Here is a 17,564-nt window from a genome sequence, read left to right on the forward strand (position 1 = left end):
AGTTGTGTTCAGTACCAAAATGGTCATTTTTTTACAATTTCGATAGTTAAGTTGGATCGAACTCAGGCCTTTAAAATTCACTGAGATAAGTCATTGCATCCAATGCTCACAAAAAGCTAAACTTTGTTCCTCCAGTAGAAGTCCTTAGCAACTGTAATTCGTAAATACTAATAGGATTTTTTTTCCCATAAAATTACTGCTCCTTCCAATGGTAAGGTAATAGATTAAAAACTAATAAGCAGAAGTAGAAAGGAAGGCTTATTATCATGGGTATGTGTAATAAAGTAAGAAAGAAAGGGGAAAAAAATTCTTAGCATTTCTTTAGCAAAATTACAACAAATAATGTAAAGTTTTCTATGTTTATAAGCAGAGTAAACATCTTTGTTTTTTTTAGATGAACAAGTTAATGTTTTGGTTTAGTTCCCTTTATACTCTAATTTCTTTAATGGTGATTTTATTTCGAGATTTAACATTTAAATCACTTCATTTTCATACTTTTGTTTTTGTTTTGGTTTGATTTTGTTTTTATCAGATTTTGGCTTGCAGACTGCCATCAAGTTTTAGAAACTGTGGGGTTAGCCACGCAACTGTACAGAGAATTAATATGTGTTCCATATATGGCCAAGTTTGTTGTTTTTGCCAAAATGAATGATCCTGTAGAGTCCTCCCTGCGATGTTTCTGCATGACAGATGACAAAGTGGACAAAACTTTAGAGCAGCAAGAGAATTTTGAGGAAGTTGCAAGAAGCAAAGATATTGAGGTACCTTGTTCAGAACAAGTTCATTCAATTCTATTCCCCAGATGTGGGGTTTTATTTTGAGACCATAATTACACTCACTATAAATGTCAAGTACATTATTAATTTTAGTTTTTGTTTAAAATTTTTGATATAGATTCATTCCTAAATTGTTTTAAGTGTTTTTGAGGTTATCTTAGTTGGTTAAAATGTAGTACTAATGAATCTAAGTCATGGTCTCCATTTTCCAAAAGCTACTTGAGTTATCTTATTTTCATGGTCACTGCCTATACACATCACTATGATTTTCCTTTTTCAAACCCAGCCATCAGGTAAGAGTCAAAAAAAAAAAATGAACAAACAAACAAACCTTTTGAAGTCTATCTGAATAAACCTTTCTCAAATATGTTTGAAGTTCCTAGAATAGAAATGTATGGTTGTGTCTTGTATGGGTCCATGATACAGTTTCCAATCACAGTTACTGAATTGTGACCCAATAGAGTTATTTTTGTGACATATGGAACCATAAAAATAATTGCCTAATACGGAGATAAATGTGACATAGAAACGTCATTGTTTTAATGTTATGTGACTCAAAATCTCAAAATTCTTTCAATTAAAATTAACATTAAATTATGTATTTTTTTACTCTAAAAGGTTCTAGAAGGAAAACCTATTTATGTTGATTGTTATGGAAATCTGGCCCCACTTACCAAAGGAGGACAGCAACTTGTTTTTAACTTTTATGCTTTCAAAGAAAATAGACTGCCATTTTCCATCAAGGTAAATCATCTTCAACAGAGACTCCGTAAATTTTTTTTAAATGCTCTTAGAGAATTAAAAGAGATTCTAATGATTTATTACATTTGAAATATCCCACCAAACTCAAATTCATAAGAACAAGGTCAGATTTTGTCCTAGTTCTACCTGAGTGTACCTTCCAGCTAGGAAAGATTTATAATTTGTTAAAAGAGTCTTTACCTTTTAAACAGCTAATCATTTATGTTTAAGCAAATATTTATAAGACCAAACAATCTAGAATAATAACATGCATCACATCTAGTTAATGCTCAGTAATCATATAATGGATGAAACTGAAATTCAGTATTCAGGTTTCATTTTCATTTCTGATGGAGCCCAGGAACATTCTGGAGAGACAGTCTTCTGCTTCAGAGAACAGAAGGACATAGGACAGTTGTTTTATTGTCATTATTACTTACTGCTATTATTGCTAAAACTGAGGCTTTGAGAAAACGAAATTATTAGACAGGAAGAAAATGCGCATTACTCAGACTGTACAATGGATTGTCGAGATAAGCAGACACAACAGTCCTGTGTTTAGACTAGGAATTGGACATTCTAAATCTTGCTGAGTTTAAATGTGACCACCTTGGTTGACATGTAATTGTTATCATCATCTTTTCCCCTTTTCCTGCCTCTTAAAGGGCTCCATAAAACAAACATGCTTAACTCTTGTACAGACAGGAATCCTCAGAAAAGTCTCTTTCCATAACTGTCAACTACGTAAATTCTTCTAGATTAGAGACACCAGCCAAGAGCCCTGTGGTCGTCTGTCTTTTCTGAAAGAACCAAAGACAACAAAAGGACTGCCTCAAACAGCTGTTTGCAACTTAAATATCACTCTACCAGCACATAAAAAGGTATCTTTTAATACTGGTTTATTTTAACTTTCTTTCCCTGGTCTTGAAGAAGTGGGCCCTTGGTATGCAATTAAGGAATGCTTTGTTACATGATTAAAGCTCTTGAAACTCAAGTTTTATTAGTCTTTTTGTGTAGATTGACTAAGTCTTGTTGCTGTGGTGTCAAATTTTTATGGTTTGTATGATGGAGTCCTCTGTTTATTGCTTCTGCTTCTGCTGGTAGTACATAGATTTTTTTGCTTTCAAATAACATCACATTAATTTGCCATGGATGTACGGCTCTTGATATTTTTTGTTGGCTTCTTTTGATTTGCTTTGCCTTCTAAATCAGCTTGCATTTTGTGCTCCCTACTGAGTCCTTTTCATATCCTGATATTCTTTTCCCTGCTGTCCATTATAATATTCCTTGTCTCTGCAATGCATCTTGGAACCAAAAGGAGACAGAGTCAGATCAAGATGATGAGGTAATATTAATACTTCTGCTTTTACTCTTATCAGAGATAGAATAGAAATTGAATCTGTGTAAAAGAAATTGCAGAGGGCTGAAGTGTGGGAAATGTATTATATTTTTGCAGATCCTAAATTAAGTGAGGTAGAGGGCAAATATTTTTCTTAAAGAATTGTCACTCTTCCTCCACATATACATGAGAACCTCAGTACATTCAGTGAAATCATAATCCAGCTAATGATGTAAAAAGATGAACTAAAGATCTTTCACATTTTTAAATGTGATAATTGGCATGTATAAATAAATATACATTTGTGCATAGTTTCACTTAGTATCAATTATGTTACAACTTTTAAATTAAGATCGTGAGTCATATATGAATTTTTATTATACAAATCAACTTATGTTTTATGTAACGTAAATATGTGCTCCATGGCTATTGATAAACATTTTATATTTAAAGAAATATATCTTGGCCAATTTTTATGGGTATAGTTCAATTAAGCTTTGATTGGATTTTTCCTTATAAGTTTTCTCGTAACATTTCTTCAAGTTAGATGATAATTGGATTTTTAACTCACACCTCAGTAATAATAAATAGAATCAGCAGGCTTGTGACTCAGTAATGTTATTCCTAATAAAGCCATTAACCTGTTTTGAATCTCCTCATCTATACTTTAAGCCTATTAACATACAGAAACAACAGCAGTAATCAGAATAATAAACTTTGTGTGCCTTTTTTCCTGGAATGTACTCACATAGAGTGAGTGTACATTGTGATATATGTGCTTTCAATATGAGTGAATTCGGGAAAATTTACTGCTCAGCATCAGAAGTCTCTGTAATGCTCGTCTTTTATTTGTAGTTCCCTGTAGTCTGCTGTGTTGGTGCTCATATATTTGATAAATGATGGTTATTTGTTTGAGACATTGAGGTGGGGTTGTAGAATCACAGTTTCACAAGGAAAATCAAATCCATAAGAAGAAAAATAAGGATAAACAAGATATCAACATGACATTCTACAAAACGTTTCTAAACTGTGAAAATGTCACAGGGAAGTTGGACATGGTCCTTGTTTCTCTTTTTCAGACCGAGAAAGCAGATAGACGACAGAGCTTTGCATCTTTAGCTTTACGTAAGCGCTACAGCTACTTGACTGAGCCTGGAATGAGTGAGTTTTCTAACACGTTTACTAATCTATGTGGATTTTTATAAGAAGAGGCATTTTTTTCTATACAATCTGAACTTGGGGGTCATTTGAAAACCAGTGACAAAAGAAAATTTCCTGCAAAAAAACTTTATCATGAAATCTAATAAATTGTACATACTCGAAGATCGGAAGCCCAAACACCCCTAGATATGGCTTCAAAACAGTTTTTTTTAAAGGCATTGACTATTTTTTTTATTTAGAAATATGTATTGCTTGTCTTTAAAGACCTTGATTTCACTTTGTTAATTATGCTAGGAGATAATGTAAGATATTGCTTTAAATCTGTACTCAAAAGAGAAAATATTTACTTTTATATATGTGGGATGGTAGAAAGGATGATAAAGTAAGTTCAATGTCGCCTTATTTTCCTTTATGTAGGTAGGTCATTATATCTTAGCCCTGAATCTTATTCTTCCCACTTTGAAAGAATTGCATCTTCCTACCTCCTTGAGGTAGCATTTGTTTACTGATTTATTTCCTCCTTTCCCTTCTCTCTCCCTCCCTCTGCCCACTCCCCTGCCCTTTGTTAAATATCAGTTCTAAGGCTGGTCTTCACTAGACTGGTTAAACTCTTTTCTTATATCAGTGATTGTTTTGGTTCATTGTTAACTGGCTTGCAAGTATCAAGGCATAGATTCATTCAGTTAGATCCATTCATACTATCTCTCTTTCTGCCCCTCCCTCCTCTCTCTCCTTCCCTCATTCTTATGGCTATCACGTCTCACCTCTGGGGATCACTGCAACCCTCAAGGAGTTCCCCTCCACCAATGGGGAACTAAGAGTATGAGAGCAGCACTGTGTCTGACTTAGCAGTGCCACTTTAACCATCAGAGAAATATTTATACAAAAAATGATTTTCAAAATAGTGAATCACTTCCAATTACTCACAGTGACTTGAGTTTAGGGATTATTAAAAATTTGTCAAAGAACCACAACTTTGGTTTTTCCCACCTTTTCTAAATTCTGGTTTCCGTGGGCCAGCACAACATATAAAGTGTGCAGACGGAAATTACTACTCCAGTGGTCTTAGCATAATCTGGAGTCTGGCTCCTTGACTACTAGAGGCCTTTTATATTCAGACACAAAACAGGAAGCATAAGAGACATGAAGCCGTATTATACTCATGAATGTTGTCGCAGATGTCATTTTCTCCCTCTAGCATATGATGTTCCCAAAGTCATAAAGGCTGAAATTAACTCCCATTTAAACTACAAAGCAGGGAAGGTATGTGTGTGTGTAACTAGGTGGTTTTTCAATACAAGTAAATTTCCTAGTTACATGTTTTCCTTGGAATATTTCTAACAAAGCCCTCACTGGGTAGCTGGCTGAGACTCAGGCAATATCCTTAATCTTTGGACAGCTCAATGGACCAGCTGCTTTAGGCCAGAGGTACTTTGGGCAGGTGGACTCCCATCCGATTCTGGCCTCCAAGGACTTTTGGGGAAAATGTGAGTTATTAGGTCAGGTGTGTGTGTGCTAAGTCGATTGAATTTTCCCACTTATAAAAGTGTTGCTACTTTTAGAGTAATATCAATTAAGGTATATGTAGCTTGTCTTCCTTGACTTTCGATAGAAGAAAGAGGGTACTTTTCTCTGTTTTATGGAAGAGAGCATAAGGATGGTAAACAGAGGAATGGAAAGAACTAAGAGGAGCTAAAAGAAAACTAAGAAAATGGTCATGGCCCCTGAATTGGTGTTAGAATTATGAGTGAATGTAATTTTTATCTTACCACCCTGTCCTTTCCAACCCGCCCCCCCCCCCACACACACACACTCACTCACACACACACAAAATTTACAGTGTAATTTAGTGCCTGATATCCAGAAATTCCCTTTGGTATAAAGAGTATCACAAAATGTGTCATTAAAGCATAAAATGTGCAACTGATCAGTGAGTCGGATGCTTTGTGCAAAGTATAAAACCATAGATGTAGTGCAGAAGACTTCTTTGCTTGACCTTTGGTGACCTTTGGTGATTATGGGGAGATAATTTGCCTCCTTCTCATAGTTATAAAAATAAATTCTCTTGAAACATTGGACTGAGCCCAAATCAGTGAATTGAAGAATCATCAGACCTTCCAATTGCAGTGTGGTGTTTCTAACAGAGTGAAGCAATATAATATTGAGAATTATGGCTAACGGGTAATGAATGGGTGAGATTTTCCTTAGTTCTTCCACTTTTCTTTAGGATAATATGTGAACCCAGAAAAAGATGTATTCTGAATGTTTGAATTTAAATGTACACTAGGAATGAAAATCTTCACCCTTGTGGGAGTAGCTGCTAATCCAAGGACTGGATTGTAGCAGTGGCACGTGCACAGCATGAAGAAGAGCGTAAAAGATGAAGCAGATTCTCATTTCCTCTTCGCGTTATTATTCTGAACCAGTGCTTTCTGGGAGCGAGACTGTACTCAACTTTGACATAAACGTTAGCCCTTGGCAGGCATTCCAAATCTCTGTGCCCGGCTTGGTTTGTTCAGTAGAGTTGTAGAAGTAGAGAGGACTAAGTGTGTGTTTGCTCTCCCCCAGCGAGCGTGTTGACATCATTTGTGTGCTTCTTGTCCCATTGCCAGAAGAACACTGGTAGTAAATCTGTCTTTCTAGTGGCAGGTCTACCCTCATGGTTCTCCAGTGTGTGGGGTATCCATGAGTCCCATGAATATTCTGGGAAAGTACCAGAATTGGTACCTCCGACACTGATAAATATATATACAGGAATACTATATCCTACTGTAGATACATATGGGGTGTTAAAATATGAATATGCTTTTTTAGATTTCTCCCATGATACCTTTTGAGAATTAAAAGTATAATAGATTATTAAAAAATACAAGATAAACTATGTGCTGTTATCCATAATGAAGATAACACCAGACATGGATATATTTATTTACAGATGGATTTTTAATATGCAGTATTAAATATTTTGCTAAAATCTCAAAAGGTACCAAGACTTCACATCTCATGGAAAAAGTGTACTCTTCTTTCTAAATGCTCTTGTGAAACTATTTTTAAAGTTTATATATTGTGCATACTATGGCATAAAAATTGTATTACTTCATTGGCTTGTTTGCCATGATATTTGCGCATGACAAAAATGTTTTCAGTTGCTTTGCTTGCTTATGGTAACCATGAGCCACATTTTTTATTTTTTTTCCCCTTTGTGTGTGTGTACACATGCATTTTAAAATCATTTCATATTACATTTTCTTTTTTCCTCACCAAAAGGAATATACTGCATGGAAAGGATAAATGCAAACATTCCTTTTCTTTGTTCGTTCGTTTGTTTTTTTTTAATTGACTCAGAAAATTTCTTGCTCTTATTGGCTTTTTATGGGTGTGAAGCATAACCGAATTGTGCATGGAAGATACACATTTAAAATCCAGTGGCTTCACAGTCTGCACATCAGTTGCCTGTCACTTAACAGTTACTTTGGATTCTGCATGAAATAGGCTCGAGCGGTTTTCTAAAAAAGACTTGTAGATATTTAATATATAGCCACACACACTGATACGGTTTTAAGTAGGTGCAATCTGTATCACCAAAAGGTTCAAGGAGAGGGAACATTAGAAATTATTAAATGAGAGTTTTCCGGTTGCACAAAACAAGTACCTATACAGGCAAAACAGAACGGCTACTGATATTTCAAAAGCAGCACATAAGAAAGTCAATAGGAAGTAAGGGAACAGTTTTCCATTGTGGTTATTTTTCTCATCACTAATTCTTTCCTCATGTTTTCTGTTTTCCATTGTTGGCTTGTTTGGTTGCGATGTGCTTTTTCTGTCTTTCACATTGCTCTGTATTTTTATTTATTTTATTTTAACTTTGGATTAGTTATGTCTCTAGAGATTTTTTTTTTCCTCTTAATTGTTCCTTTTGCCTCCTCCATTCTAAATCATGCAAACAATTGTACTTGCTTTTGTAATATTTCAAAGTTTACTGACCAATTTTTTTCTCTGGTCTCTCTGTTTCTCAACCATTTTTGTTGATTTTTGTGTTTGATTTCATTTTTAAATTTAAGAAACAGTTGAACGGAGTGCAGGAGCAACAAGATCCCTCCCCACCTCTTATTCATACAAGCCATTCTTTTCTACAAGACCATTCCAGTCCTGGACAACAGCTCCGATTACAGTGCCCGGGCCAGCCAAGTCAGGCTTCACTTCCTTATCAAGTTCTTCCTCTAATACGCCTTCAGCTTCTCCACTAAAATCAATTTGGTCTGTTTCGACTCCTTCTCCAATCAAATCCACATTAGGCGCGTCAACTACATCTTCAGTTAAATCCATTAGTGATGTGGCATCTCCTATTAGATCCTTTCGGACAATTTCTTCACCAATAAAAACAGTGGCGTCACAATCTCCATACAATATCCAAGTTTCCTCTGGTACCCTGGTTAGAGCTCCCACAGTCACTGAGGCCTCTTCGCCTTTAAAAGGGCTGGCATCCAATTCTACGTTTCCCTCTCGAACCTCTCCAGTGACTACGGCAGGGTCTCTTTTGGAGAGGTCATCAATTACTATGACACCCCCAGCCTCCCCCAAATCAAACATTAATATGTATTCCTCAAGTTTGCCATTTAAGTCAATTATTACATCAGCGGCACCACTAATATCTTCACCTTTAAAGTCAGTGGTGTCTCCAGCTAAGTCAGCAGTTGATGTCATTTCATCAGCTAAAGTTACGATGGCCTCTTCTCTCTCATCACCCGTGAAACAGATACCTGGACATGCAGAGGTAGCATTAGTCAATGGATCTATTTCCCCTCTGAAATATCCATCATCTTCAACTTTAATTAATGGATGCAAAGCCACTGCCTCATTACAGGAAAAAATTTCTACGGCTACAAACTCTGTGAGCTCTGTGGTTAATGCAGCCACAGACACAGTTGAGAAAGTGTTTTCTACCACGACAGCAATGCCATTTTCCCCACTCAGGTCATATGTTTCTTCAGCACCATCAGCTTTTCAGTCTCTAAGAACTCCTTCCGCAAGTGCACTCTACACATCCCTTGGGTCGTCAATATCTGCAACTACCTCATCTGTAACTTCATCAATAATAACAGTGCCAGTATACTCTGTAGTCAATGTTTTGCCAGAACCAGCATTAAAGAAACTTCCAGACTCTAATTCACTTACAAAATCAGCAGCAGCCTTGCTGTCACCCATTAAAACATTGACTACGGAGACACGTCCTCAGCCCCAGTTCAATCGAACTTCATCTCCAGTTAAGTCATCTCTGTTCCTTGCACCCTCTGCCCTTAAGTTGTCTACACCATCTTCTTTATCTTCCAGTCAGGAGATATTAAAGGACGTGGCCGAAATGAAAGAGGACCTGATGCGGATGACTGCGATACTACAGACAGATGTGCCTGAGGAGAAGCCATTCCAGCCTGAACTCCCAAAAGAAGGGAGGATTGACGACGAAGAACCTTTCAAAATTGTTGAGAAAGTAAAGGAAGACTTAGTGAAAGTTAGTGAAATCCTTAAAAAAGATGTGTGTGTAGATAATAAAAGACCACCCAAATCACCAAAGAGTGACAAAGGACACTCTCCCGAAGACGACTGGATAGAATTTAGTTCAGAAGAAATAAGAGAAGCAAGACAACAAGCTTCCGCCAGCCATTCACCCTCTCTGCCAGAGAGAGTGCAAGTAAAAGCAAAAGCTGCCTCTGAAAAGGATTATAACTTGACCAAAGTTATTGATTACCTAACAAACGATATTGGGAGTAGTTCATTGACAAACTTAAAGTACAAGTTTGAGGATGCGAAGAAGGATGGTGAAGAGAGACAGAAGAGAATATTAAAACCAGCAATCGCTTTGCAGGAACACAAACTCAAAATGCCTCCAGCCTCCATGAGGCCTTCCACCTCTGAGAAAGAATTGTGTAAAATGGCTGATTCATTTTTTGGAACAGATACTATTTTAGAGTCTCCAGATGACTTCTCTCAACATGACCAAGATAAAAGTCCCTTGTCTGACAGTGGCTTTGAAACAAGAAGTGAAAAAACACCATCGGCCCCACAAAGCGCTGAAAGCACTGGTCCTAAACCACTTTTTCATGAAGTCCCCATCCCTCCTGTCATTACGGAAACGAGAACTGAAGTGGTTCACGTTATCAGGAGCTACGAGCCCTCAGCTGGAGATGCTTCGCAGTCCCAACCAGAGGAACCCGTGTCACCCAAACCTTCGCCTACTTTCACAGAATTAGAACCAAAGCCCACCACTTCTAGTATTAAAGAGAAAGTTAAAGCGTTCCAAATGAAAGCCAATAGCGAAGAAGAGGACCACAATCGAGCTTTGAGCAAAGGCATGCGTGTTAAAGAAGAGACTCACATAACCACAACCACCAGAATGGTTTATCATTCCCCACCAGGCAGTGAAGGTACCTCTGAAAGAATTGAAGAAACCATGTCAGTCCATGACATCATGAAGGCCTTTCAGTCCGGGCGGGACCCTTCCAAAGAACTGGCAGGTCTGTTTGAACATAAGTCGGCAGTGTCTCCAGATGTTCACAAGTCTGCTGCTGAAGCCTCAGCCCAGCATGCAGAGAAGGACAACCAAATGAAACCCAAACTGGAGCGTATAATAGAAGTCCACATCGAAAAAGGTAACCAAGCTGAGCCCACTGAAGTCATTATTAGAGAAACCAAAAAGCATCCAGAAAAGGAAATGTATGTATATCAGAAAGACTTATCCCGGGGAGATATTAACCTAAAAGATTTTCTGCCAGAAAAACATGATGCTTTTCCTTGTTCAGAGGAACAGGGTCAGCAAGAAGAAGAAGAACTTACTGCGGAAGAGTCATTGCCTTCTTATCTGGAGTCTTCCAGAGTAAACACTCCTGTGTCCCAAGAAGAAGATAGTCGCCCTAGTTCTGCTCAACTCATATCTGATGACTCTTATAAAACATTGAAGCTTTTGAGTCAACACTCAATAGAATACCATGACGATGAGTTGTCAGAACTAAGAGGGGAGTCTTACAGGTTTGCTGAGAAAATGCTTCTGTCAGAAAAGCTAGATGTGTCTCATTCTGATACTGAGGAATCGGTTACAGACCATGCAGGACCCCCTAGCTCAGAGTTACAGGGGTCTGATAAGCGGTCCAGAGAAAAAGTAGTCACTGCCCCCAAAAAAGAAATTCTCTCCAAAATCTATAAAGATGTTTCTGAAAATGGTGTAGGTAAAGTGTCTAAAGATGAGCATTTTGATAAAGTGACAGTGTTGCACTATTCTGGTGATGTTAGTAGTCCAAAACATGCCATGTGGATGCGCTTTACTGAGGACAGATTAGACAGAGGTAGAGAGAAGTTGATATATGAAGATAGGGTGGACAGGACTGTGAAGGAAGCTGAAGAAAAACTGACTGAAGTGTCACAGTTTTTTCGTGACAAAACCGAAAAGCTAAATGATGAACTGCAGTCCCCGGAGAAAAAGCCACGCCCTAGAAATGGCAAAGAATACTCTTCTCAAAGCTCCACCGGTAGCAGCCCAGAGAAAGTACTGCTGACGGAACTGTTGGCATCCAACGACGAGTGGGTCAAGACAAGGCAGCCTGGCCGTGATGGACAAGGCTTCCCCACAGCCGATGAGAGGAAAGCATCCAGTCTGCCCAGCAGCCCGGAGAAAAAGGTTCTTTCTGAACAGACTGAGGACAGCAAGTCCACAGAGGAAGCCAAAGGAAGTATTTCACAGAACAAAGCACCAGAAGGGCCCCAGTCTGGGTTTCAGCTCAAACAATCTAAACTCAGTTCCATTAGATTAAAATTTGAACAAGGCACACAGGCCAAAAGTAAGGACATATCTCAAGAAGACAGAAAGCCAGATGGCCAGTCCAGAATCCCAGTTAAAAAAATCCAGGAGAGCAAATTACCTGTCTACCAAGTGTTTGCTAGAGAAAAACAGCAGAAGGCCATAGACCTCTCAGACGAAAGTGTGTCCATGCAAAAAGATTTTATGGTATTAAAAACTAAAGATGAGCATGACCAAAGCAATGAAATTGTAAATGATTCTGGCTCTGACGATGTGAAAAAACAGAGAACTGAAATGTCAAATAAAGCAATGCCTGACTATTTTTCTGAGCAACAGGCTAAAGACTTGGCATGTCATGTAACCTCAGATTTAACAACTAAGGGACCATGGGACAAAAAGGTCTTTAGAACATGGGAAAGTTCTGGAGCCACTAACAATAAGTCGCAGAAAGAAAAACTTTCACATGTACTTGTTCATGATGTAACAGAGAATCACATTGGTCACCCTGAGAGTAAAATTGTTGATCAAAGAAATGAATTTTTGTCTGTGACTGAGAGAGAACACAAATTGTTAACAAATGGCTCTCTCTCAGAAATTAAGGAAATGACTGTAAAATCTCCCTCCAAAAAAGTCTTATATAGGGAATATGTTGTTAAGGAAGGGGAACGTCCTGGTGGCTCTCCCGATCGACCTTCCAGAAGAAGCGAGAGCTCAGCGGGGTCGCACATCCCAGTCAGAATCGCCGACGAAAGGAGAATGCTGTCTACCGATATTCCCGACGGTTTCTGTGAGCCGTCAACGTTTCCAAAACATGAACTATCACAAAAGCTACCCCAAGCGAGTATGAGTAAAGAGACAGTTGAGACACAGCACTTTAATTCTCTAGAAGATGAAAAAGTTACCTACTCAGAAATCAGCAAAGTTTCCAAACATCAGAGTTACGTAGGCTTATGCCCGCCTCTCGATGAAACTGAAATCTCCCCCACCAAATCTCCTGACTCTTTAGACTTTAGCCCAGGAAAGGAATCTCCCTCTAGTGATGTATTTGACCACAGTCCCATTGATGGATTGGAAAGAGGTGCTCCACTAGCCCAGACAGAGGGAGGGAAAGAGATAAAAACTTTACCTGTTTATGTCAGTTTTGTTCAGGTGGGAAAGCAATATGAAAAGGAGATACAACAAGGAAGTGTAAAAAAAATCATAAGTCAGGAATGTAAGACAGTACAGGAGACCAGAGGGACTTTTTATACAACCAGACAGCAAAAGCAACCTCCTTCTCCTCAGGGTAGTCCGGAAGATGATACTCTAGAGCAAGTTTCCTTTCTAGACAGCTCTGGGAAAAGTCCTTTAACCCCAGAAACACCTAGTTCTGAGGAAGTGAGTTATGAATTTACATCTAAGACACCCGACTCGCTCATAGCTTACATACCAGGCAAACCCAGCCCAATTCCTGAAGTCTCTGAGGAATCTGAGGAGGAGGAGCAAGCCAAGTCATCTTCCTTAAAGCAGACTACAGTGGAGGAAACAACAACAGTTGCACGTGAAACTAATGACGTGAGCAAAGACTCTAAGCAAAGACCCAAAACCAACAGAGTTGCCTATATAGAATTTCCCCCTCCTCCACCACTGGATGCAGACCAGATTGAGTCAGATAAGAACCATTATCTCGCTGAAAGAGAGGTCGACATGATTGAAGTCAATCTGCAAGATGAGCATGACAAGTACCAGCTGGCTGAACCAGTCATTAGAGTGCAGCCGCCTTCACCAGTTCCTCCCGGGGCAGACGTCAGTGATTCGAGCGATGACGAGTCTATTTATCAACCAGTCCCAGTTAAAAAATATACCTTCAAATTAAAGGAGGCAGACGATGAACAAAAAGAAATTACAAAATCTAAAGCTTCTGCTGAAAAGTCTTCCAACCAGAAAGAATTGGAAACTAATGGATCTGGAAAAGATCACGAATTTGGCATTGGCCTTGATTCACCTCAGAATGAAGCTGCCCAGAATGGGAACAATGACCAGTCCATCACAGAGTGTTCCATTGCTACCACGGCAGAGTTTTCTCATGATACAGATGCCACAGAGATCGACTCTCTAGATGGCTATGACCTACAAGATGAAGATGATGGCTTGACAGAGAGCGATTCTAAACTTCCAACTCAAACCATGGAAATTAAGAAAGATATCTGGAACACCGAGGGCATTCTGAAGCCAACTGATCGCTCCTTTAGCCAAAGTAAACTTGAAGTTATCGAGGAGGAGGGAAGGGTGGGACCCGATGAAGATAAGCCACCTTCTAGAAGTTCATCTGAAAAGACCCCTGATAAGACTGATCAGAAGTCAGGGGCCCAGTTTTTCACACTAGAAGGCAGACATCCTGACAGATCAGTGTTTCCTGACACTTATTTCAGTTACAAAGTAGATGAAGAATTTGCCACTCCTTTTAAAACAGTAGCTACCAAAGGCCTAGATTTCGACCCTTGGTCTAATAACCGAGGGGATGATGAAGTTTTTGACAGTAAATCACGGGAAGATGAAACTAAGCCATTTGGTCTGGCTGTGGAAGACCGCTCTCCAGCAACAACCCCTGATACAACGCCAGCCAGAACGCCAACCGATGAAAGTACCCCAACTAGTGAGCCTAACCCCTTCCCATTTCACGAAGGAAAAATGTTTGAGATGACTCGCAGTGGTGCAATTGACATGAGCAAGAGGGATTTTGTTGAAGAGAGGCTCCAATTTTTCCAGATTGGTGAGCATACTTCTGAAGGGAAGTCAGGGGACCAGGGGGAAGGGGATAAAAATATGGTTACCGCCACACCACAGCCACAGTCAGGGGACACCACTATAGAAACCAATCTAGAGAGAAATGTAGAGGCTCCTACAGTCGAACCTAACCCCAGCATCCCGACCAGCGGAGAGTGTCAGGAAGGCACATCCAGTGGTGGCTCCCTGGAGAAGTCAGCAGCCACTAACACCTCTAAAGTTGACCCCAAGTTGCGCACGCCTATAAAAATGGGAATTTCTGCATCCACCATGACCATGAAGAAAGAAGGCCCTGGAGAAGTAACAGATAAGATAGAAGCTGTGACGACCAGTTGTCAGGGATTAGAGAATGAAACTATAACAGTGATTTCAAATTCCGCCAATAGCCACATGGGCACTAGGCCCCAAGAAAAACACAATTTTCAAAAAGATAACTTTAATAACAACAACAATTTGGATTCTTCCACTATACAGACAGATAACATTACAAGTAATGTAGTTCTGACAGAACATTCAGCACCCACGTGTACCACAGAGAAAGCTAATCCAGTGAAAAGCTCATCAGGAAAAAAGACAGGGGTACTGCAAGGACACTGTATAAGAGATAAGCAGAAAGTTCTCGGACAGCAGCAAAAGACAAAGGAATCAATAGGGATTAGGCGAAAATCCAAACTTCCCGTAAAGGCCACTTCACCAAAAGATATCTTCCCACCAAATCCTATGCCAAACATTAAAGTGAGTAAAATGAAGCAGATTAGTCAATCTGAGAAAACCAAAACCCATACTTCTTCATGTGTAGATGGAAAGTCTAGAATTCCAGTAAAAAACACACACAGGGATAACGTAGTTTCAGTTAGAAAAGCATGTGCCACACAAAAGCAAGGGCAGCCAGAGAAAGACAAAGCCAGACAACTTCCATCCAAGTTGCCAGTAAAGGTAAGATCCACCTGTGTCACCACCACCAATACCACTACCACCACCACCACCGCCACCACCACCACCACCACCACCACCACCACAGTTAAAGTTAGAAAAAGTCAGCTTAAGGAAGTATGTAAACATTCCATTGAATATTTTAAGGGAATTAGTGGTGAGACCTTAAAGCTTGTGGACCGCCTCTCTGAAGAAGAAAGAAAGATGCAGTCTGAGTTGTCGGATGAGGAAGACAGTACCTCAAGAAACACGTCGTTGTCCGAGAGTTCCCGGGGTGGCCAGCCTTCAGTTACAACGAAGTCTGCTAGAGATAAGAAAACAGAGGCAGCACCTTTAAAATCAAAGAGTGAAAAGGCCGGCAGTGAGAAAAGGAGCAGTAGGAGGACTGGTGAGAATGAAGGCAGTCAGGTTTCTCGAGCACTCTTTGCTCACATCCTGGAGAACGAGCATAGTTTGTACACTTTCCAACTCGTAGACCCTAGTGCATGAACTGTTGTGATTGCCTGTGGCGTGACTTAACCGTAGTTTCTCATTCTGTCATTGTCATCTGTATGTGCCGTCTATATACTCCTCTTTCTTCCTTTTAACCAAACTACACTGTAGACAGCTAGGGAAGCATGCTGAAGATATTGGTGTCATTCAAGATGAGCAACTTTTTTTTTTATGTGCTAATGGATATGATTCTGTCAAAATAAAAGCACAGATATTGAAATCCCATCATGATGTTTTCACCAACACAACACTTCTGTAACCGCTGTAAAATAGCTAGCTCGTCAGCATGTTCAATTCCATTACATTGAGCATCCATGTAGTCTGACATTTGGCTTGATACAGGTGAAAATCAAGTGAGCCATGCGAAAAGAGAAGTGTTCATGTAGGTGATTAGGACACATTTAAGTGTATAGTGTTAGCATTAGTCTCTCTGTAAAATCTGAGTACTGCTAAAAGCAATTTTCCAGTATCGTATTTTTCCTGATGATTATTTTAATTAAGAAATTGTAAATCGTAGGTCCACAGAGTCCATGTGAACGGACAGATATCAGGATGGCAATAGTAGCCGATCACCTGGGACTTAGTTGGACAGGTAAGTGTGTATACTGCTGAATGAAACAAATAGAGTTTCTTAATTTCTTTGTCTTATTCACAACTGGTTCACTATTAAAAAACAGAAATAAGCAACAAGTAAAAAATATTTTAATCACCCATAATTCTATGCATATACACTGAAGAATAGAAATTTAAATCTGATTTTACCTTAAATTTAAGCACTTTCTTCACAATGCCATTTCTGATGATATAGGATAACCTTTTACCTAGTAGCAACCTTATTTTGTGGCATAAAAGAAAACATAGCTAAAGCCTATTTTTAAATAATTCAAAATTTTAAACATAGTTTATGCCCTTAGAGCAGCTCTCTTAGGCAACAGTTAATTCATGCCTAGGTTTCACAAATCTTAATCATTCATGAGTCATCTTCACAATTTTTATGATATACATATATTATCTATATGTTTACCTGTTACTTTTAAGTAGACTCATTTTTATGCTCAGATTTATTTGAAATGAAATCTTATATCACTTTGAAAAAAGAAAATGACCATTTTCAATAACGATATAAGAAAACAAAGGTTCAAATTTTGAATTAAAATTTTTAAAAATAGGACACTAATATATCTATTCAATTTACAATGGTTCTGTGAAATGAGACCATTTATGATGTGTGTAGAAAGGACTATTTAGCTTGATTACGCTTCATTAAAAATGAAGATAAGGTTCTGTGACAACTGCACATTTCTGCTTTGGAGTTTCCATGTTAACTGGGCCCTAAAAATTCTACCTCCCATGAATCAGAGAAATTTTAACTTCTGTAAGTTGAGTGCATATTTTTTAAGGTACAGCCAAAAAACAAAATAAATTATTTTCATATCTAGAGTAATCTTGCATATCATCATTGACCTACATTCTATACTCAGGGAAGCAATTATTTATGCTGTTAAAAGGGAGAGTATGAAACTAGATCATGACAAACAAGGTCATCTAATTTTTTTTCCTTTGAATG

The 17,564-nt window shown here is 38.7% G+C and overlaps 1 protein-coding gene across 21 annotated transcripts in view; it reads left to right on the top strand.

The window, feature by feature from the left end:
• ANK3 (ankyrin 3) overlaps positions 1-17,564 on the top strand; it is a 567,956-nt gene that overhangs the window by 523,139 nt on the left and 27,253 nt on the right. For 8 of the 21 annotated variants that reach the window (XM_036222256.1, XM_036222255.1, XM_036222260.1 and 5 more), the window contains 7 exons: positions 533-761; positions 1,395-1,520; positions 2,276-2,398; positions 2,836-2,862; positions 3,936-4,017; positions 8,079-15,893; positions 16,515-16,589. In XM_036222256.1, the coding sequence (XP_036078149.1) occupies positions 533-761; positions 1,395-1,520; positions 2,276-2,398; positions 2,836-2,862; positions 3,936-4,017; positions 8,079-15,893; positions 16,515-16,589 (8,477 nt within the window). The remainder of the gene's footprint in view (positions 1-532; positions 762-1,394; positions 1,521-2,275; positions 2,399-2,835; positions 2,863-3,935; positions 4,018-8,078; positions 15,894-16,514; positions 16,590-17,564) is intronic. The other 13 variants (XM_016127609.2, XM_016127607.2, XM_036222265.1 and 10 more) reach the window with 5 other exon arrangements.

This window comes from Rousettus aegyptiacus, unplaced genomic scaffold (genome assembly GCF_014176215.1).
Source record: "Rousettus aegyptiacus isolate mRouAeg1 unplaced genomic scaffold, mRouAeg1.p scaffold_m13_p_6, whole genome shotgun sequence".
NCBI lineage: Eukaryota > Metazoa > Chordata > Mammalia > Chiroptera > Pteropodidae > Rousettus > Rousettus aegyptiacus.